Source organism: Leucopleurus acutus (genome assembly GCF_964270905.1).
Source record: "Leucopleurus acutus genome assembly, chromosome: 10".
Classification (NCBI taxonomy): domain Eukaryota; kingdom Metazoa; phylum Chordata; class Mammalia; order Artiodactyla; family Delphinidae; genus Leucopleurus; species Leucopleurus acutus.
This window is the reverse complement of record NC_139153.1, coordinates 97775720-97798814: the sequence shown is the minus strand read 5'-3', so window position 1 is coordinate 97798814 and position 23095 is coordinate 97775720. Positions and strand designations below refer to the sequence as shown.

Sequence of the window (23095 nt, the reverse complement as noted above, 5' to 3'; positions counted from 1 at the left end):
GAGAAGGTGGTGATTCCGTCCCATGAAGCTCATATAATTTTTTTTTAATTTTTACGTTCTTTTTTCTAAAAAAAAAAGTTTTAAATTTTTTTCGTTGTCGTTGTTGATTTGTTAGTTTAAAAAAAAAAAAAGGGGTTCACAAACTCGGACAGAACTTTTCTTTGCTGGCTTCACGGCCTGTTCTGTTCTCTTAGGCTCCACACGAGGGCAAAGGGGAGTTGGTGCTGATGGAGGAGGTCGGGGCCGGGGCCGGGGCCTGAGACTGCGGGGTCGCCCCGCTCACAGTGGAGCGCTGTCCCCGGCACCCCGAGACTCCGGACCGAAGGCGGTGGCGGCAGCGGCGGCAGCAGCAGCAGCAGTAGCAGCAGTGGGGGGTTGCTGATCCCGGAGCTGTCACCTGCCGGTGGTGATCGGTGGTGGGGGAGGGGCGGTGATGGAGATGGAGATGGCGATGATGGAGATGATGGCGATGGAGATGGAGTGGGTGGGCGCGCCGGGGCCGGGGAGGCGGCGCGGGCAGGGGGTGGGGCAGGAAGAGCGCCTCACTTTCTGTGTTTCTCCTCTTTGTCACTGCTTTTGGCGCTGCTGTCCGTGTGGCTGTTCGGGTTGTTGCTGAGGTACATTTTGTCCATGGCCTTGAGGGCCTCGGTGAGATAGTTCTGCAGGGCCGTGACCGCGGCGCACACCGCCGGGCTTCCGAAGCCGTGGGAGATGAGGTTGAAGTGGGTCAAGCAGCTCTGGATGCCCGGCTCCAGGATGGGGTTGGGCCTCGAGTTCCCCAGGGGAGATCGGTCCTGAGCCAGCAGGTCGGTGAACTCCTTGCATATCTGTCTGCAGCACAAGTGGAGCGGAGAGAGAGAGAGAGAGAGATGAGGCTGGGCAGCCAGCAGCATCCGCAGCAAAGAGAAAACCTTGCTCCCTGCCGTTACCTCTGCCTGGATCACGCCGACACCTGACCTGACCCAGAGCCCCAGAGACAGACTGGGGGGGAGGGGCACATGTTGGGAGACCCAGCCACCTGTCAGAGTCCGCCTAAACATCTCCTGCTCTTTAAACACTTCCACACATGCCTCTCTCTTGTCTTTCTGTGTGTGCGTGTGTGTGTCTCTCTCTCACCTCTCAGCTGCACCAAACTTCTAACCCCCTCCTCTCTCGCTCACACCAAGCATCCTAGACGCAAGAAAACATTTCACACGTTAGGAGAGAGACAAAGGTGAGTCAGAGGGGCAAGGAGTCAGAAACGCAAGCATCTCTTCAACAGCCAGTAGCATGCACCCAGCAGCTGTCCTGCTCAAAATACTGTGGAGCCCCCTCTTCCCTAATCTTCTAGAGACCTCGGCAGCGGTTTGGGGGGATGAACTCTCCACTCATTCACCTTCAGATCAGGGTGGATGTGCACAAGAAAGGCAAAACTTTTCTTGGGATTATTTTGCCTTTAAAAATAAAAGTCACCAGAAAAAAAAAATGTTCCTTGGGGATAAGTCAGAGTGGTTTGGGGAAGAAGAAACAGACATTTCAATCGCCCATTCCACCTCTTTTCCCATACACCAAAAGAAATTGTCTAGGGAAATTGTGAATATGGGTGTGTTTAGGAAGCTAAGAGAAGAGGGAAAAGTTGAAATGTGGGCGATGCAGCCTGCACAGGGGAAGCTCAGTCTCTGAATCTGGGAAGCAAGGACTAGGTGGGCCTTCCTGAGGCAGCAGCAGCCTTTGGGTGGGGGGCTGTGAAGGGAGGATGGAGAACAGGAAGCAGCGGCAGGCTACCTCCTCCAAGGCCAGCTGGTGTCCCCAGGCCAGAAACTGCCCTGCCTGAGGCCGCTGCCCCTGCTTCCATGCCCTCCTGTGACATCGACTTTGATAATTAAGGGCTTCCAAACAAGCCTTTTAATTTCCAGAAAACAGATCAAAACAGTCATTTTCTTTTCACACACCACCTGCAGAAGCCTATTCAGCCCAGGCACCAATGGGAATATAACTTGGGCCATTTTGAAACCTATTTGACATCTCGCCTGTAGGCTAGAACTTGTGGTGTGTGTGTGTGTGTGTGTGTGTGTGTGTACACAGCACTTTTGAGGAGGATGGAAAGGAAGGCAAGAAATGGGAGAAGGGATTAGGGTTGAAACTAGGACAGCTTCTGGCTTGAACATTTTGCAGGCCACTGCTTAATCCTTGCCCTTGGAGAACATATTGATAAGAGACAAAAACTGATACAGGCAAGTGTGTCACTCCTTTAAGAACTTGGTTCTGAGAATTTGAAAAGAATAGATACATGTATGTGTACAGCTGAATCACTTTGCTGTACACCTGAAACTATCACAACATTGTTAACCAACTATACTCCAATATAAAACACAAGGTTAAAAAAAAAAAAAAAGAACCTGATTCTGGTCTTTCTGACCAGAAATAGTCGCAAATCCACACTCAGCTTCCATCAAATCCCTACTATACCCCACCCCCATACACGTTAATTTTTTTTAAAAAAATGAGAACGTGGGGTGAAAGAGAGGGGAAAGTGGGAAATACGCACTCACAACCTTCCTTGTATTGCCCCTTTAAGATCAATTATGGTTTATTAGATTGTGTTGTAACTTCAATATTTACAACAGAGCTGATTAACACAAAAGGAAAAGAGGCCAAAAATGAGAGCAAAAATGATTTTGATTTTTGTTTCTCTTGACAGTGAGACACAGAGACCCCGAAGAGGTAATGTCTTACTTTGTAGCCAGGAGCATGTTTTTTCTTGTCACTTGCTCATTGGGATCGGAATGTTGTCGGTTGAGAAATTCAGCTACTGCTTTGGCAGGAAATTCAGTTTCGCACACATACCCAAAGTCCCTGGCGAGGTGGACGGCCTCTCCTGGCAAGAGGTGAGAGGAGGGGGGCGAGGGCAAGAGAATGAAAAAAGTTGGGATCAAAACTGCCTCCCAACTCCCTTATTTTCTTAACCCAGATGTTGTAGGAAACACACACTACTTGTTTTCCCATTTCAGGCATTTTCTTTCCTTCTCTGTAGGATATGGTGGCTGCACTTCCCAGGGAAAATGGCCACTTAGCCTAGAAGGCCCAGGCGATTGGAAAATATAAAATCCCATCAACTCCCCTCCAGCCTCATCCCCACCCCCGATGACGTTCCCCCACCTTCTCTTTCAAAATGTTTCTTGTATTCCAACCTCACACCTATCAACACATTCATAAATGATATTCATAATTACTCCTTGAGCTTTTCTGCAAGGGAACGACGAAGGGTTTACATTTTAACTTTATCGCATATAATTATCTGTTCATCCAAACCGATTAACCAAGAGGATTCGAGGGTCACTCCACTGAGTCTGCCTGTGTTGTTGATTTTCGAATCTTTGGTTTTAATTTCCTGAACCAGTTGGTTTTTACTGCAGGGCTTCCTGCCATTAGCTCCAGCTCCGGAAGAACGCATGCGCCAATTAGAGCATCAAAGCCCTCTCCGCTGAGCTTGTTTCCATAAAATGGAGCGGATCACAAACAATAACAGTTCTCCAGAAACTGCTTCCCTGCTACAGGACTCAACCCCAAAACCATGCACACTCTCACACTACACCCAAAGCCGCTACTACCATTTTCTCTGCGTATAATTGTTTCGGGGTCTGAACGGTGGGTTCCCAATGTACTGGTATTATTTTTAATATAATGCTACTGTAGCTGAGTTTCTGGCACTGAACAATTGCTTATGACTTAACAGTCACATTAGTATCATTTTGGGCACCATTAACGAATGGTTCATAGGGTTTCTCCTCAATTTTATGTTTTTAAATATTTTAAAAATTATTTACAAAGCTAGAACTTGAGTTCAATTATACTATGTCTCCTCAAATACAAGATATAAATAAGATTAAGTGCCTTCTTTAAATATAAATGGTAGTTTTGAAATCTGCGCCATAACTTAAGTGCCTCTCTTTTTCCTGTAAGCATAAGACATTTCCAACGGAGCACAAAGGAAAATGCAAAAGAACGATACATTCATTCCAACACACCCAAACTTAAGCCAATTTAGTATCGGACAAACTTAACAGGGATCTAGAGGAAGTAGGGATGTGACTGCTGTGACTGGATTCTGATGTATCTAGAACAGCGAGTGAGGACAGGGTGAGCCTTTGTTTTGAGGGGTTTAGAAGCGAGTGTGTGTGTGTGTGTGTGTGTGTGTGTGTGTGTGTGTAAAAAGCTGACATGAGACACTTTCTGCAATGCTTATATTTCTTTTTTCTTTTCCTATCCAAATAACTCAAAGTCTAAAATTGCTCACTTTTCTTCCTCTCCAGTAGAGAAGCACAATTAAATGAGAGATAAGGGAGCATATGTTTGGAAAACAAAAACCTAAAAGGGCATATAACCCTGAGCTTTCAGGATGGTCTTAAATCAGGATGCAGGTCAAAGATTCCCAAATTAATTCAGGAAGTAATGGTCACGCATTTCTCAAACGCAGATGTCAGAATAGCTTAAGTGATTTACTGCTGAGCTCTATAAAGGAGACTGGAACTTGAGGAATATGCAGTTCTTAAGTTTTCACATTGTTTAGGTCAGAATTGGGCTAGGGAGGTGTAATTTTGTGGCAGAGGGGAAGAGGAAAGGAGGACAGGAGTAAATGCAAATAGTTTTTTGACACGAATTCCGTTCACTTCTGGTTATGTTTTCTGGAAAAATGAAACTGCCCAACTGACAAAATACAGCCAAACATCTGGCCACTGAATATTAGCCATTTTCTCAGAAGAAACTTCCCTTCTCTTTAGCAAGGGAACTCACTTACCCTCCACTAGTGATGTAAGCAGGGTGACATTGGCAGCTTTACGCCTCCCTGCTGGCAGATTTAATCCTATCTTGTCCAGTTTTTCTCTTAAAGATCTTCCTCCATTTTTAGACTTCGCCCTGTTTCACAAATACATGTGAGAAAGGGATTCAGAAAAACATTTGGTTGCTCTGCATCACACTGTAGTCATTTTGACAACTTCCTAAAATGTACTTTTAAAAATTAAGGATCCTGGCCCCGAGATATGTAAGGAAGGGAAACCTAGGAAGGAATGGTACAGAAAGAACATAGGCGATAAATGCTTGTTAAACTCTAAAGCACCCCCTGTGTTCAGTTATTACTGCAACTATTGTGGCAGGTTGGAAGGTTCTGATTTCCCAACTCTCTGAAGAAGAACCACAAACAAATAAACACAGCTCTCATCTCTAGGGTGTGAAGTATTTTTGAGTTCAGCTGATGACTGTATATTTTCCCTGTTGTTACAATCACACAAATCCCAATGGGGTCTTTAAATTGTCTTTGCAAGATCTGCTGTGAGGTTATTCAGAGTAACCAAAGTTATCATCACTCTTACGTTTCTTGCTCTGGCTTTAGCCCCAGTGGGAAATTCATTTCACCAACTGTTTACATGCCATGTCACCAGCCTAACTAGAAAAGTCAAAAGTTGATATCAGCCTTTAAAAATTTCCCTGATTTCAGAGACGATGGAGGTGGTTCTAAATAGATGTCTAAATAGACTCCCATAATCAGAAAGTGGTTAAGATAAATTGTTTAAATAAAACAGCAAATTAATTAATTTCAGATTTTATTCCCTACTCAAGTGCTCTTTAATTGTGTGGATTAGATTATACTCCCCTAGGTAAACAGTCTCCAATATTGGGGAGGGGGGAAGGGGGAGAAAAAGGCAGAGGGCGGATTCAGATCTGTGTCAGTGAAAGATTACAAAGGGACAGCAAATGACCGTGAAGGAGGAAGGAAAGAGTGGAATAGCTGATGTTAAACTGTAGCCTTTGTATGGGATATACCCATCACAGCAGAACTCTGGGTCTATAAACAGATATACGAATAAATGTCAAAAGAATGAAGTTTTGGTCCACTTTCTCATTAAAAATTAAAAAGGAGGAAAAAGTAGAAAATATTATCTGGGAAAGTTCAACGCAAGACCCACCACACACAAAGCTGGGTGGAACCCTAGGAGCAAAAAGCCCAGAGGAGGGACAAACCTGCCCTGAGGGAAGGTGCTTCACCTCGCTGACCCTTATAAAATCTCATCTACGAAATGAATCATTCCGACCTCGCGCGGGTGAGACAAGAATCCCTGGCCACATATGCAACATGCAATCGTCGGTAGCGACCACACATAATGCACGTAAACGTGCCTCGCACGCTGCCTGGCACACACGGGGACGCGGCACGTCGGAACCATTAGTGCGAGCACCTCGCGCGGGAGGGTCTGCTTCTGGTGACCCGGGGGCGTGGCACGGAGACTCTAGAGAAAACCATTGTCTTCTACTTAAACCCTATTCAAGGGACGGCGGGCTGCAATCGGAGACCCTATATGGAGGTAAGGCAAAGTGAGGCGCCTGAGAGGAAGTTTTCCTAGGCTTGCAAGGTGTGAGCGAGTAGGGAAAAGGCGGGCGCGCGGCGCCCCGCGGCTGCAGCGGCCGGGACTGAGCCCGCGGCGGGGCGAACTGCGCGTGCGCCCGGGGAGGGGGTGGGAGGAGGCAGAGGTCCCATTGAGCGCGCTGCGCCGGCCGACCCGGGCGCGCCCCCGGAACGACGGAGCGCGCGGGAACGCGGCGGAGTGCGCAGGCGCCCGCCGCCTCACCCCGCCCCCAGCTCCCACCCACCGGGTTCTACGCTCTTCTCCCCGCCCCTTTCTTTTCCCGCGAAGGGAGGGCCCTGGCGCGAGGCCCGTCCGCGTCGCCGGCCCGGCGCAGGCGCAATGCTTGGCGGGCAGGGCCTCGCTCGGGCCTCACCTCCGCAGCACTCCGCCCAGCAGCGAAGCGTTGAGACACTCCGGCGGTGAGAGGCGCCGCTGTACTTCCGCCACCGTGACCTTGTACTTCGAGGTGGAGCTGAGGAGTGAGAGACGACCCGGAACTGAACAAAAGACTTCGTTGGGGTTCACGACGCCGCCGAAGAGGTTGTCCTTGTTGATGGGGATGGCGGAGACGGCGTTGCTGTTGGACTTGGACAGGGACACGGGGCCTGCGGAGACAGACGGGGAGGCCGCGTGTGGGCGCCGAGGATCCCTCCCGAGCCCTGCCCGACCCCGGCCCTCGTCCCGGCCCGGGCCGGCTCCCAGGCTTGCGCCGCAACCGCCGCTTTTCTTCCAGCCCTGACAATTCCGTGGCTCCTTCCCCATCTCCTGCCCTAGTCCCTGCTCCATCCCGGTACTGGGGATGGAGCCTGTGCCCCTCGGCGCGTCTCACCGGCGGCCGGGGGGCGGCCCAGCCCCGCCAGCCAGCCCTGTGCTTCTCCCTGGACCCTTGCCATTTAACCGCTGGGGCGCTGTCTAGAGATGGTGGTGAACTCGTGACCCTCCCGGCTCTCAGCATCCGAGGGAAGTGGCCCCCAGACGGGGTGCTGGAGCACGGGCTTGGGGTGCAGCGGAGGGGGTGACGTTTGTAAACCGAGAGCAAGCTATGTAGGCTCGGGAGTTTTCGTGGGGCGAGGGGTTTAGCGTTGGGGAAAAACTGCTTCACAGACCTATAATTAAAATCAGCCGAGAGTTTAGATGGCTAAAGCGGCCTGTAAATGAGCACTTCATTCAAGGCACCAAGCCGGGAAGTGGTGGATTCTGTTGTCACACCCCGTCCTTTTGATAAATAGGCCCTTTCCTATGTTTATCTGTGAAAAAGACTCGAGTTTTGGAAATCCCTTCCAAGCCCCGTTTTGAACTGGGAGAAAGAAGGATAAACAGGCCTACCATGGAAAACTAGCAGTGTGTTCTTTTGATGAGCAAAGAGTTAATAGTCTTATGCTTAAGCGTCTTCTTTGGGAAGGGGGGAAGGGGAGGATATGTTCTTGTTAGTTAAAATCATAAGCTCTTCATCGTTGGATCCACCATACTTAGAAGAAAATTCAAGGCCAGCAGAAAGTGTACTAACATGTTACATTTCTAACACCAGTATAATTCAGATGCATTCATAACCATTTAAGTACAGTATGCATTTGTATCTTAAAATTCCACATGGAGACATAATAATACATGTATGCATAATAATACATGTATACAGTACTCCTCCCTCTTGAATGGGGATATTTTAGACGTATAGGGAGGTGGGGGGGGCTCTAGGTTTTGGATAGATCACTTGTGACATTAATAGCTCTGGGGAGGCTAATAGAGACAATAGGAGTTAAACGAACTCTTGAGAGATTACTAATAAAAGAGCCAATTATCATGTCGACTTGGAAAGAGCATCTCTTAAGATTTATCCCTTGCACATCTAATTTGACGTGACAAAGACTTCACAGATGCAAAAATGAAACTTTAAACTCGCTAACAATATACTGATTGGGGTTAGAAATGGGAACAGTTTTATATAGCATCGTCCTCTGGTGGTGCCTAGAATCCTGAAATGTAACATTGCCACCATAACAACAACAAAAAAAAGCTGCTGTGAATAGCATTTAATCCGGTAAACTTTATTTCTACTCACTAAACACAACACAAATTACAAATCCATCCAAATCACTTGACACTTTTTAAAAACAATTTCTGCTCCAAACATTTATGCTAATAAACCTGACATCTTCAAAAAGCTAATTTTAACCAAAAGCCAAATTTTGTTAACCTAATTCACAAAGTTTAAAAAACCCTTAACAGCTAATGAGAAATTAAAGAACATGAAAGACTTTTTCCCCCTCTGCTAAGGAGTGCTATGTCTTTTTATCATCTGCTCCTATATTAATATTAAATTACTTGCACTGCTTTTAGCATTATACACTTCTTAACACTCATGGCCACTCACGCAATGGATTAACTGAACTGTTAAAACCGTTCCAAAATTGAAATGCCACTTCCAAATCTGTTCAACTATTACACATTTCATGTGTTTGTCCAGATATCATTAAACTAAATTAAATGTTCAAGTCATGAATCAGAACAAAGCTAGCCTGTTGCCATTACTAACATACTGAAAGCCGATCATTTAAGCATTGCTGTTCTATGCCTATCTATTCGCTAATTCTGAGCCTTTAGGAAATCCTACTTGGAAAAAAATAAACACAGCTCTGCAAGTTCTTTTAAATAGCACTGTGCCTGTAAGGACATGCTTGGAATGCAGAAGGAAATGGCTTACCTTTCTTAATTACAGTTTGATCTGGGATGTTAATACCCGGGTCTTCTACATGCTGCAACAAAAGGATACACATGGATGTAAATGTATAATCAAAACAAAAGGAAATGAATATTTCGTGCAAGACAGGGGGAGGGGAAGGTGTAGACTCAAAACTCCCCCCTCCCATCTAGTGACATTTATACATAAACATCTCATCTTGGCTCATTGGAATTGGGGGTTTTGCAGCTCAAGAGGTTCCACTGTACACCCACGGCCAATTTCTCGTTCCCCAGCAAATAATCCACATTTGAAGGAGCTGGGGGTGGGGAATAAAACTTTCTTTGGAAATTAAACCGAGTTTTGATCTTTCTCACAGTCAGTTCAACCTTTAAAAATACACCTAGCTTTAGTTTGGCGCCTCAGCGGCTTCGGACTTCAGCAATTCCAGCGTGCAGGCAGCAAAAGCCAGAGAAACAATAGAAATGACAGTCGGGAGTAACAGGGGAGTATTGGAAACGTTTTAGGTGATGTGATAAAGAGCAAACGTATATACACACCTTCACTTATGGATAAATGAAAAAAATTTAAAAAGGACTACTGTCTAAATTGGATATCAGATAGGGATATGAAAATGATAAAAAGAAACAAACAAACAAAAATCCTTTGAGGTTTTCCCGTGTCCAGTAGCAGATTTGGATTTGTTAGTGTGGGTTTCTTTTTTCCTTTTTTTTTTTTCTACAGATGGATGGGTATACGTGTGTGCTAGAGTCAAAACGTGATTAGAAAGTAAAATGAAATCGTGTTTTCTAATGCAGAAACTGACAGGCAATATAATGTCTGCCTGTGTTTACAAATTAGCACCAGGGCTGCTGAGATAGAAGATTTCACAATCGTTACCAAACACAGGCATTACCATTAAAAAAACTATTACTTCCTTCTCTAGTCTTTGTCCAACAATAATACTGATTCGAACATTTTCCATTCTGTCTTGGATTTATGCTCCTGTTAATTGTGCCTGATCGCAATGATTCCGGGTGGATGGCACTAAGTTGCTTTATTACAGGTTTTATTATACTCAATGCTCTCATTTGTAACTTGCCTAAAGTGCTTCTGGATTTAAGTATAATTAAATTGAGAAATGTTCAGAAATGACTACTGCTGCAGTTCTTGTGTTTTAACTATATGGGGAAATATGATCCCTTTATGCACGCACCCTAAACCCATAAAGTAAATGTAATGTGGTATAATACTTTTATTTGTGTTATTTCTAGACCTTGTCCATACAGGGCAGACTGTTAAGTTTAAAACCCCACTGAGATATTAATGATTAAATAATTTTCACCATCGATTTGATTTTCTTAAATATTTGGCAGTCGTTCTTATTAAAGGTTAACTGTTGCAGCAATGGGAAAATTGAAAACAACCCTTTTCCTGACCCAAATTCCTTTGAAAGAATTTTTTTTCTTAAAAGGTGGGGGAGGGAAAGGGGAAGAGCAGCAACTGGGTTTCCTTGTTTTTATTTGATCTTTTGATGAATTTCTCCTATAGGCCAATCTCACCACGAAGAGTGACTATACCGGTGTCAAGAATTCACACCAGCCACTTCGGAATTTTTGCAAAGTAGAGCAATTCTAATTCACAGTAGTTCCAAAAGCTCGCAACGTTATTTTGCAATTCAGATATTTCCAAGGAGCAGACTAGGATAAGGATTCAGAGAATCTTTGGGAAGGGGAACTAAAATGATCACAACTTCCAGGTTTGTTTTTTAATGGCCCTTTCCTCAGCTATTGCTCCTCTCATTTCACTTTCCAAGAAATGCACCGTTCAGTATCAGTTTCTAAAAACATGTATGAAAACACACACACACACACACACACACACACTGCTTACTAAACCCCACATTGGATCAACTGCCTACTTTCCTGCTTTCCATGTTACGCTGCTAAACATAACCAACAAATTTCAGTGATTAACTAGGCCAAATGAGAGATGTAATAAATTTTCTATTTTCCTATGTAACTTAAATAATGTTTTAAATTCACCGAGCAAGCAGGTAAGTTCATCTGACCATTTTCTTTGCAATCTAATGCAGTAATCATTAAACTGTCAACGGACATATTGCTGCAATATTTGATGCAGTAATTTGAAATAGCATTTTAGCAAAAATCACATCCAGATACATTTCCTCTCCAAAGAAAAGCAGCATTAACAGAGCCTTTACAGCTTTAATAAAATTATTGGCTTGCTCTAATTCCATTTCAGGAAGGTTGTGAGCAAACCATAAATATGTAGAATTGAAGCAAGAGATGCTGGTTTAAATTTAATTTCATAAAGTATTTTCAAATTATCAGTAGCCTGGTTTGCATTGTAAACAGTAAATGCGCTAATACCATGCTTATTTAGAAATCATTTCAAACTGCATTTATTGATAACTGAATTAGAACTCAAAGAATGCATTGCCCGATAGTCTGAAAACATTCATTTAATATGGGGGTGTAGCGGGTTCTGAAAGGCGTTGGGAACCCAGTTAATGATTTATGAGGTCAGCACTTAGCACCCCTAGGAAGAGAAAAAGGCTGCATTCAATGTCCTCCTCCTCGGACTTGCTACTTACTATTCTTTAATCAGGGTAGGGTATACACATAACGTTCAGATATCACTAGCACTCATAAAATCCAGTAAAAATAATTTTCCTAGTGTGTCTTTCACACTTTCTTTTAAATGGCCAGGGCATTTCAATGAGCCCTTTTGGTTGACTCTAACATGTTTTTCAGGACAGGGAGAAATCCCCACGACAGACACAGTGGTGGAATTAGATCCTCTCCCCGTCGAAACAGTTTACTGTCGTCGAGAGGGGACGGTACCGTCAACGGTGACATTCGTCTAATTTCTCAATGGTAATATGCAGGCATTGTTTGAAGGAGCTCCAGGAGCCATTGTTCTAGGGGCAGGACCCTCAAGTACAATTCTTTTCCATTTTTTTAAGGCGGCTGTCTCGGTGGGTCCTTAAGTGTCCACCCGAAAAACCAAAAGGAGATTTCGAGAAAGTAAACGCCGGGCAGGAAAGCCCGGGCCCCCCGGGCTGCACGTTCCGGGCGTTTTCTCGCGGGTGGGTGAGGAGGGTCTGCGTTTTCTCTCCCGCCGCCCGCGGGGCCTCTTACCGGAACGTCCTCGATGGCGTGAGGTAAGGAGTGGATCGGGAGGTCTCCGAGTCCTGAGCCAAGCCCATGGGGGCCGTGCAGGAGGTCCTCGTGCCGCCGGTAGTCCCTGCGGGGATCCAGGCCCGACAGCTGGTGGGGCAGCCCCCGGTGCGCGTGCAGGAGCCCAGACTCCTGGCTCTGCCTCTGGCCGGGCCAGCCCGGGTGCTGCGGCTGCGGCTGGGCGTGCAGTGGGTTCAGGCTGTAGGGGTCGTTGACGTGGGAGTAAGGGTCTTGCGACTGGGGGTAGATAGGCTGGTAGGGCGGGGGGAAGTAGGGGGGCTGGAAGTCGGCATTGGGGGTGTGGGACAGCGGCGGGGCGCTCGTGTAGGGAGATTGACCTACAGTGCCCAGTTGGGGCAACCGTGCCGTCCCGTTGCTGGTGCCGTCGTGACGGTCCTGGAAGAGAGCGAGGGCAAGGGCAGAGAACAAGAAATCAGGCGTCGAGTTACAGCTGCCACACTGAGTGCACGGCTCAGGGCTGCGTGGGAAACGGCCCGTCCCCGTCCGTAGGCCGCCGCGAGAAAGGAGCCCTAGGCGGTTCTTTTCAGAAAATAACTCCGGGAGTGAAAAGGGCCCTTCCCCAAACGCAGGGAATTCGACTGTGCCAGTGAGGGGGCATAAGAGACTCTCCTTAGGCGTTTCTTCAAAGGGGGGAAAAGGCGAAAAAGGGCCTCCCGGAACGCAGCCCGTTAAGCTGCGGAGTGGAACCTCCCTTACGCAAAATTAAAATTCCTACTAAATATTAAACAGCAGAAGCGGCCTTTTCTCTGTCCCTGCATTTGAACCTGCCTGCCACTGCGTTATTGTTTACCCTGTTCCATTTATGTGGAGGAAAACAGTCAAACCCATTTAAAGGCTATTACCATTTCATGACTATTTGAATAGAGCATATTTCGTAGAGGGCTGTAAGGAAAGCCCACGTTTAAGTTACCAGCTTAAAGAAGGTCTTAGCTGCGGGATGGGGGTCTGTCTTATCCGCTTCCTCAGTTAGGAGCCTTTTTCTGGACAGGGTCGATTTGTGATAGAGACGGGGAGAGAGGGACGTCAAGCCAAGGTTTAAAATGGAAAGATCCAGCCTTGTCTTGGGTTTAAAAGAGAGAGGTGCACCCCGGGGCGGAGGCCCCCGCCCCTTCCACCCCAGCCCCAAAGGGCAGAAGAAACGCCTGACTTGGGTTCCTCTATTGCAATTCGCTTGCAAAACAAGCGAACAGAGTTGATTGCAGGCAATGCGAGCCCTCGGAGGTACAGTCCCGGACCCCGAGGGGAAGAAGGGGCACACCGGGCAGCATTTTTCCTGTAGCCGGATTAAGCATCAAATGTTGAGAACATCTCGGGAACACGTGAAGAGGCGAGGAAATAAAGACAAACGTGGCAAGAAACACGCCTTGGGAAGTAGCAGCGAGGTAGGGCTGCGCGCCGGGAGAGGTCGAGCGGGGGATGGGGGGTACCGCATTCGGCTGAAGGATGGAAGAGAGGGAGAGATACGAGGAGCGAGGGCAATGCAGACGGAAAGGGGGTGCCCTGAAGGAAAGCCGGGCGAGGAGGACGGGCCGCTCCGCAGCCCCAGGTTCTCCAGAGTAAAATTCCTAAGGAAACAGGGATGGGGGTGGGGATGGGACTCACCATAGCTGAAAAACTGTGAACTAACATCTGCGAAGAGTCTGGGGTAACGAGTCAGGGTGGAAAACAACAAGCAAGCCCGGAGAGCCCGGCTGCCCCGCTGCCCGAGCGCGCCCCACACAAAAGGCGCCGAGAGCCCCGCGCCACCCGGGACTCCGGTCACGGCGCCGCCGCTCCCCCGAGCGCTGGAGCCCCGCTCTGGTCCATCCGAACTTGAACCACCGATTCGAGCGGCGCCTTCAGCTGGTCGAACCCACGGTCTCTATCCTGCCGTGAGCGGGTAGGATTCAAAGTTCCTTAAAAAATGAAAAACCTCAAAAAGGCAAAAAGCAAGATGTGTGTGTGTGTGTGTCTGTGTGTGTGTCTGTGTGTGCGCGCGCGCGCGCGTGTTCCTTAATCCGTGTCTCCCCCTCTTTTCTTAGCGGCGGCTTCGCTTGAGCTTCTAATAACCGCGCTGGGCAGCGTTCCTGGAGCCTGCTAATAGCAGATATTCATGACTATTAATATTACACGAATACTTAATAAGGGAAGAATGCCTGGAAATCGAGCGTGAAGCGGAGAGGCAACTCGCGCCGGAGCCGGCTCTCAATGCAGTCCATTGACGGGAGCTTCAGTGTAGCAAATCGGAGGAGGGGAGAGGGAGCGCGAGAGACAAAAAGCGGGCGAGAGAGGGAGCGGGCGAGCGCGCGGGGGGCCGCGGCGCGGCGGCTGGCGAATCACAGGGAAGGGGCAACATTTTAAAAGGTTGCAGGGCAAGCAAAAGTGAAAGAGAAAGAGTGAGAGAGGGAGACCGAGGGCGAGCGCGCAGAAAGGGAGAATGTGTCTGCGTGCGTGTGTGAGAAAGAAAGTGTGGGCGCGAGAGAGGAGCACGGAGTGGGGAGAGGGGAGGGCGGGAAGGAGGGAGAGCCCTAGAGGAGGAAGGGAGGGGGGAGGGGGAGGAGGCCGAACCGGCGCGCACGGAGGGGGAGGCCGCGGGGGAGGGGGAGGGGAGAGGAAGCGAGCGAGGACAATCAGACCTAAAAGGCTGGGGCAGACCTCGGGATGCCGCGGGGGCCGCGCGTCGCGGCCGGGAGCTGCCGGGGCCCGCGTCCGGGCGTTCGTCTGGCTCTCGGCGCCCGAGCTGCTTCCCGGGCGCCTCCGGCCGCGGGCTTCTCTGCTCCGCAGCCGGGCCTGGGGCTCGGGGTTCGGCCGGCCGCCCTCGCGCCGCTCTTCCATGGCCCGGCACCCCGCCCGGGCCCGGCCCTCGCCCGGGCCGCCGCTCGAGCTTCCCGCGGACTCCCGGGGCTGGACACTCCGCGGCGGCGGGGGCCCTGCCCTCGGCTCTCCGGGGCCGGGGCTCGCGGAGGGGGAGCCGGGACGCCGCCCGGGGCGCGCAGAGGCGCAAGACGGCCCAGCCCGGGCGCCGCTGGCACCGGCTCCCGGCTCCCGGCGCAAACCCGTCTGACTGGCTGGGCCACTCCCGCCCGAGGCCCCCCGCCCCCCCGGATGACACGGCTCGCTCTCCCCCAGCCGCCGCTGCCAGTCTGCCCGCCGGGGTGTCGGAACAAGCGGCACCTCGCCTCCTGCGTGTCCCTGCAGAGCCCGACATAATTAGACAGCCCCAAGCCGGTTCGGAAACCCGAAATCCCTGCTCCGGCGCTCGCCCACCGCAAAGTTGTTGAAACAGCCTTCGCTCTATTTATCCTCCTCTCCCTCCTCTCGCTTCTCATCTGTTTTTGTCTCACTCACACGCACATGCACACGCGGCCCCACAGGGTCCCTCTCTGGGGGTGCAAGTGCATCGCCTCCCACCTGGGTCCCACGGGCAGCTCGCGCCGCGCGGAGCTTCGGACCCCGCCCGCCGGGGGTTTCGGCCTCCGACAAGGTGATTGCCCGAGCCCAAGGCCACAGCCCGGATACGACAATCCACCCTGGGAGGCTTAGGGGCTCAGTGTCACCCTGACCAGCTCGGAAAGGGCCCCCCAGCCCTGAAAACAAAGCGACTGGCCCGACATGGAGTCTCTGCGCCCGCACCGCGCACGACACGAGTCCCCAGATAAGCACCCGTCCCCTTGGGAAGTCACCTCTTGCCCCGGGGGAGGGGGGAGGGGAAAAAGGAGGACCCGGGAAACGGGAAAGATTTAAAATAGTCTACAGAAAGGAGAAGAGGAAGGGGACGGGTGACACATCGTTCACATAGCCCAGGTTCTGATTTCAAGTGAAGACCCCGCCGCTGCGCCCACACAGACAGCTTGACATTCCCAGCTCCACATGCCAAAAAGAAAGAAAGAAAGAAAAGAGGAAAGAAAAACTAGCAAAAGCCGGGACTGCCACTTATTATTTACTTAGGTAATCTCTCCGGTCGCGGCCCCCTCCCCTCCCCCTCCCGTGACTCATCGGCTCTTTTTAGCGGGGAGTTGCAAGGGGGTTGGGACAGCGGCCACCAGGCCCTTTCCCAGCGCCTCCCGCCGGCTGGCCGGTAGTCCTGGGGCTTCCCCGGCTGCCCCAAGAAGGCGAGCTCCGGGAATCGTGGCTTTTAAAATGGGCTCCAGTGCGGCGCGCTCTACCGGCCGGGCGGGCTCCCCGCACCGGAGGCTGCGGCAGCCCCGCCAGGATTCCCACGGTCACGCAGCCGAGTGCCCGGCGGTTGTGTAGGGAGCCGGCGGCCAGCCGGCTCCGCCCGGTGCCGCCTCCCATCCCCACCCCAGGGCTGCGCCCACCAAGTAGCTCAGAGAGAGAAACTGCCTAGAACTTCCTGAATAACATAGTGTACCTGGTGGAGCCCCGCAGCACTTTGGGAGATGAGTGTTCCCAAACTGAACCCGCTCACTGGGAGGTGCAGCCCAGCTGAGAGCGAAGTGCGCGGGGGGGCCCCTTCTCCAAATAGAAAAGAGCCTTTCGAGAAAAGTCGGGTGGGGGGATGGTAGGAAGGAAGGAAAGAATGAATACATAAAAGAAGGAATATTAAAGATCAGAGACAAAGTTAAAGAGGGGAAAGAGTTTTCTCGTTCCTTTCTTTTCCTGGTGACTTGGGCCCTCAGAATCTCGTTGGAGAGACACGCAGAGTGCACGGACGCGTGCCCAATTGCCAGCAATTGCTTCGAAAACCCAGCTTGTCTCTCTTCGCTCTACTCTTAGGCACAGTCAAAACCGGTCAGGAGGAAAAGGGGGAAGTGGGACAGGGGCTCCGAAGGAGGGAAATGAAAGAAGGGAACGTCCTCATCCTCCCTCTGCAGCCTCTCCCCTGCTCTCTTTGGGCGAATCGGAGAGGCGGGCGCTGCGCTGGGGAAAGTTTGTCTCACCCGCACCTCGCAGCGGGCTTCGAGGAGGGGAGGAGACGCGGGAAGTACAGCTCCGCGCCTGCGGCCGCGAGGACAACTAAGCTAGCGCCGCGCTTACCTCGCAGTCCTCGTACTTGATATTATCCGTCAGTTTCCAAAGCATTTTCATGGATCGGCGTGAATGGATTTGCCCCCTCTCCGCCTCGCACCCAAGTGGAGCTACTCTCTGGGTAAGCCCAAAGTGCCGGCTGCGGGCGGCGAGCGCCGGAGGAGGAGGAGGGCGAGGAAGAGGGGAGGAGGGCGCAGAGGAGGCGGCGAGAAGGGAAAGAGCTCCCGTGTGCGCTCGGAGATCTCCCTCTAATGGTAGAAACTTTTCCCTTTTCCTGCTCTTTACCAACAGCCTAATCGCCTCATTAGCATATCAACAATAGTCCAATTGCTCGCCAGCACCACAATCTGCCGCCGGCCGCTCCGACCCAGGTATAAAGGCCTCTCCAAGCCGCAAACCTGCTCCTAGAGCGCGCTCCTGCCGGGGAGCCCACGAAATCTCCCTTGAGCCCCGCCGCGCGGCCCTGCCCCGGCGCCCCCGCCCCCATGCCACTCTTCTCTCTCCTCTCCTCTCCTCTCCTCTCCTCTGCTCTCTTCTCCGTCTCCTCCTCGCCGGAGACGACCCGGCAAAAGCCCGGCACTGCGCAGGGTCCGAGCGACCGCGCCGGGGCCCAGCTTTCGGCACCTCTCCCTCATCCCTGCCTCCACCAGCGGCTCTGTCCTTTCGGCTCCGTCCAATCTTATTAGAAATTACTATCCCTTTCGCAATCAGATGTAACCACCAAACGAAGACCGGCGAAGTCACGTCAGGATTTTTGCCCAACAAGAGATCGCCTCCGCTCCCCGGCAGCTGACACCTCCGGCCGCGGCGCCCTGGGACTTTTACTGGCTTCGCGCTTCCCAGCCCAGCCCACCCCACCCCCCCAGGTTGGAGATTTTGCCAGACGGCTTCAGTCGCCCGGCTGGGGTTTGGGATCCTTTAATTGCCGCGTGTAAAATAAAAAGTGTACCCTGAAGAGGTTACTTGACAGCTGCAGGGGTTAAATGATTTTCCTCTCATTTGTATGAAGCTAGGGCCGACTGATAATTCAGCGTGGTATTTGGGCTACGGGCTTCCTGGGTGCAGTGTGGACGGGAATACGGAACTCCTATAGAGACTCACAGTCGCTTCTGGAGTTGAGCCGAAATACCGACATGTGTGCGCCGTGTCATGCATGCATCAAAATAAATCGCAGGGAACCAACCCTTCGCTGTGCTAATCTGCTCCAGTTTTCCCAAGATTCCCCTTTTTAATTAAAGCAGGGAGAGTTCCTTCATGATTTGGTGCTGTTACTAACGCGGGCGCTTTCGCGGCTCAGTGCCCGGCTGGCGCGGAACCCGGAGGCCCGGGAGCCACCCCCGTCGTCCAGGTCCGCCAGTCTCGGCTCTCCCGGTCCACACGGGGGCCTGCTCGCCCCACCGGGGCTCTGTAATTTTTTCTTCTGTGAAACAGAGGTTTTCTTTTAAAGAAAGAGAGACCAAAAAAAAAAAAAAAGACGTGATGCGATCCTTGGAAATACAGAGTAATTAATGAATCTGGCCGAGCTTCCTCGTTTGTCCTAGGTCAAACCCTCCTTTCTCCCTTTCGAATGCGGCAAATCCCCCAACAACAGTAGGTCTCGCCTCAGAGTTGCTCTAGGAACGACCTCTGATGCCATCTGGGCCTGTTGCTTGCAAATCTCCCAGCCTCCCGGGTCTCACGGTGCGTCCTCGCCGTGAGGGTAGAGGCTGTCGCGAATGCGAGCGTTGCCTAACAGGTGGAAGGAAGGCGAGAGGAGGGGGACTTGCTCCCCCCCCCCCGCCCCCAGCCGCCGAAGGGCAACTCTCCCTCCAGACGACCGCAGCCAATTCCCCAAGCCCGGCAGAGTAGGCCAGAAGCCCCCCCCCCAAAAGTTAGGGAGAAGACCAGAGCCGCAAGGGGGGTAGAGAGCCGGAGGGGCTCCCTCCGACGCCCTGGGCGCTCCCCTGCACGCCCGGTCCCCGCCTGCGCAAGGCGGCACAGGCCCCTGGCTGAACCCAGCTCCAGGCTCGGCGCCGCGCTCCGCCCGCAAAAATGGTCAACTTCCAGCGCGAGCGCCACGCACCCTGCGGGCTGGCCTGGGGCCGCCGCCCAACGTGGCGGCTGGAAGTCGGGGGGTGGGCCGCCCGGGGGACCGACACCCTCCCAGCCGCGGCCGCAGCCCCAGAGCGCGATCTGTAGGCCAAAGCCTAGGCCCGGGAGCAGGGGATCTTACACCCCCAAAACGTCGCCACGGTGTGCTTGGGGGAAATCTAGGTTTCGCTTTCTTTCTATCTGTGGGCTGGGGAAGGCATTTCAGGGCCTTCATCCTCTCCACCTTCCCCCCTTGCTGACCCGAGCCCCGCAGATCTCCGGCTCCACACCCGCCAGGGCTGCTAAACTGTTGTTGTTTTCCCGCCGAGGGCGCCTTTGAGGTGCAGATTGGGGCCTGCGGGCTCCGCGCCGCCGCCCGCGTTAGGAGCGCTGAAGAAAGGCCCGAGCGAGCGCCCCGGTCGCCCCTGGAGCCAGCGGAGCCGCGGTAGTGTGTGAGCGTCATTACCACGACAAGTCGCTTCATTGCATGTCAATGCTCCGGCCTCGCCGGGACCCCAGGACAGCAGCGCCAGGCCTGGGGGCAGGAGTCGGGGGTCCAGGCCTGATAGGGGGGCGTGGAGAGGGCGTTGGGAGAAGAGTGAGTATCTGTGTGAGAGACAGAGACACCGAGAGAGACAGAGAGACAACGAGGGAAGGAGAAAGACTCCATTTTCACCAGCTGTTGCCACCCAGTGGGCCCAGGAGCCCAACAGGCAAAAGCCGAAGGAGCCGGCCTCTCCAGGCCCCAAATCCGCGTGCCCCACCCGAGATCCCGGCTTCCCACCCCTAGCCAAACTGTGAACCCACGGGAGCCAGGCCCAAGCTTCACTCCTGTCCCCTTCAGGCTGGAATCTTGCTGCTTCCGAACCTCAGTCGAACCCACTGGAGGCCCAGACCCTGGCCGAGCCTGCACTGCGGGCGTTTTCTCACGCTGAGGAATTCTGCAGCCAAGTTCGCCCGGCTTGAGGGGAAAACCAAAAGCCCTCCGTCAAGGAGTCCCCCAGTCTTCCCCTCCGGAGAAGAGAATGAAGAAGGGCCCTGAGATCCACCGGGGCAAGGGAGGGAAAGGTGTGAATGCCCCAGATTTGAGTTTGGTGTGGGGTTTGCACCCTTAAACCACAAAGTCTAACTCTGGACATGAAATTGCATTTATTTAGGTTTAATTGGGAGGAGAGGTCTAAAAGAGCTCATGGCTGATTAAAAGAATAAGTGCAATGAAAGAAATAAATACTGCAAGATGACTTCCTTTCCCCAACTCCAGAGAATGTAGGGAAGACGGGACTTCTCTGAACTTTACTTCTGATGGCCGAAATCTGAAACAAGCCCAAGAACTCGCCCCGGAAAGAGCAGGGCCTCGAATTTTCTTTGAGAGGATCGGGGGTTTGGTTCAAATCGGCCCGCGGGCTTTTAGGCACATAGACTCTCGCCCTAACCAGGCCTCCGCTTGGCTAGGGCGAAAAGAAGACCCCGCGGTTCCCATTATGAAATCGGCGACAGGGGAGAGGCTGCTATGCTCACCAACCTGGCCAGAGCCGCCCTGGTTCCCTTAGGGGAAACGTCCGGAACGTAAAAGGAGAGAGCGCTGGATGCAGGTTCCCTCGGCCGGGGTCGGGCCCGGGGCTCAGGGGAGAGCAGTGTCTGGAGCCTAGCTGGCCTTGCGGTGCCCGCGGCCTAGCAGGGCCAAGTTCGGGAGGCGTTGGTTTCGACCAGTTCTAGGCCTTCTGCCTCATCACTCGCCACTTACCGCCCCCGTCTAGGCACCCCAACCCGTAGCCCAAGCGGTGAAAAGTGGCTTCGGGAAGAAGACGGAGCGAGAAGCTCAACTTTGCGCAAACTCTTTTGAGCATTCCCCAAAAGAACGTGCTCGCCGGCGCGACCCGTCCAGCCGGACCCCTTTCTATTCTCCACGCTCCCTTTTGGTCCCCCAAACGTGGAGACGAGGAGAGAGACAGGTGCACTGGAAACCCATCTCACGCGCCGCCCTGGGGTCTAGGGCGAGATCGGAGGCGTAGCGAGCAGGGAACCTTCCTGGCGGCGCACCGCACGCCCGCCTGCGCCCTGCCCCCGCCTGAATTAGTCATCTACCCCAGTTTCTACTGGCGGCGGGCGGGGGGTGGCGTCCGTAGCGCAAAGCACCGGTGACCCCCGGGGCCACCTGTGGAGCGTGCGCCGGACTCTCCCCAGCACCGGGCAGGCCGGTGGCGCGCGTGGCCCCCAGCGCCGCGGCCGCCGCCTGCGCCCGTTTTCCTGCCCTCTTTCTCTCCTGGGAACGCTCCTGGGCGCTGCCAGGCGCGCCTCACCTACGACGCTGCAGCCCTGGGCCGCGGCTCTTCCTCTCCGCCTCCCCCCGCCCGGCCCCCTCCCCCGCTCCACCCCCGCCCACCTCAGCCCCGGCCAAGGCAAACCCCCGTACCTGCCAGTCCCCCATTTTGGCAAGTATGGACATCGCGGCTCGGCGCTCCTGGCGACGGGTCCCCGCCGGGCATGGGCTGTAGGGCTCGGCCGGGCCCGCTCCCTGGAATCGCTTAGGCAAATCCTCCTTTTTTACCTGCTCACCAACATCTCACCTGGTCATAAAGAGCTGGGTTGCTACCTGCCGACGCATGCGCGCTAGCCCAGGAATTCACTCCGCCAGCCCTAGTCCCAGCGCCTCGCAGAGCTGACCTGGGAAGTGATGGATTTATAGCCGCGGCAATCTCGCCATCAGCTCCAGCTTTTCCCAGCAGCCCCAACCCGCTTTCCCGGTCAATCCCTAGCCGGAGAACCCAGGCAGACTGCCTGCTGGAGTGTGCTGGGAGCGCCGCGAGTGTGACTTGGTGTGTTTTCGCACTCGAGCCATGGGGGCATCTACACGCTCTTCCCTTGTCTCTCTTCCCCTTCGGAACTTTGGGGCTGGGAGAATCTCCAGCCCTTGGGGGGGGGGGGGAAGGACAAGGCCCGGAGACTGGGTCAGAACCGATAGGTTCCGCGCACCTGGATGCATGCGGTGAAGCCATATCCCCCGTCCAGGCCTCCCCGCCGGCCTGCGAGGTTCAACCTCGCGGATTCGAGTCTGCAACCCCCAGGGCTGCTTCAGCGTCGGATCTCAGATCAAAGTGTTTCCCAGTAGGTGAAGACATTCTCGATTCTGTTTCATTTCTGACTTTTAGGTTTCGTCTCCTCCCTCCGCAGAGTCAAACACGCGTGCACACATACACGCGCACACACACTTGCACACGCATACACTCACACTTCTATTTAAGGTCCGCCCTCTCTTCTCACTTTCACGACTCCCCGCCCCGCCCCCATTCCTCTGTGGCTTCCCGGCTCTGTATCTTTTCCACTAAAACTTTTTAAAGGGAGAAAGGGGCATCGGTGGCTCTGGGATGGTCAGCTGAGGTCTGGGCTGGGGGTGGAGGTTGCTTTCCCATTACAGATGAAATCACCTAAATGATTTCACCGCCGCTCTAATTAGAAGGGAGCTTTACGAGAAGACACCGGACTTGGGGCTCCCGAGGAGCTCACCTCCGTAGGAGCCACACCTGGCCGGGAGGGAAGGGAGGGTCAGGAGCTCAGCCTCGGACCCCGCTGGCGCTGCAACTGCGCCAGCCCCAGTCCGGCAGCCACCAGCCCAGGGCTTGGGCCAGGGACTCCTGGGACAGGCCCAGTTACTCTGCCAGGCTGCCGTCACGGGCACTGCGAGAGGAACAAAGAACCGGTTTCAAATCATCTTCTCTGACTCCTCAGGCAAATGTGTGCAAAAGGCCAGCTCCACGCTGAGGAGTGGAGAAGAC

At 52.8% G+C, this 23095-nt stretch overlaps 1 protein-coding gene across 3 annotated transcripts; it reads right to left on the bottom strand.

Annotated features, from left to right (window-relative positions):
* Positions 1-542: 542 nt before the first annotated feature.
* TFAP2A (transcription factor AP-2 alpha) lies at positions 543-21768 on the bottom strand (the record flags this gene model as incomplete). Of its 3 annotated transcripts, none has more annotated exons than XM_082847411.1 (7): positions 543-831; positions 2716-2857; positions 4778-4896; positions 6757-6988; positions 9085-9136; positions 12225-12659; positions 21736-21768. In XM_082847411.1, 7 exons carry the CDS (start codon positions 21766-21768, stop codon positions 543-545), a joined length of 1302 nt encoding a protein of 433 aa, XP_082703537.1. The 3 variants fall into 3 exon arrangements, with proteins under 3 accessions (XP_082703537.1, XP_082703536.1, XP_082703538.1); XM_082847410.1 differs by lacking the exon at positions 21736-21768 and adding an exon at positions 17262-17312; XM_082847412.1 differs by lacking the exon at positions 21736-21768 and adding an exon at positions 13887-13913.
* Between the last annotated feature and the right edge of the window lie 1327 nt (positions 21769-23095).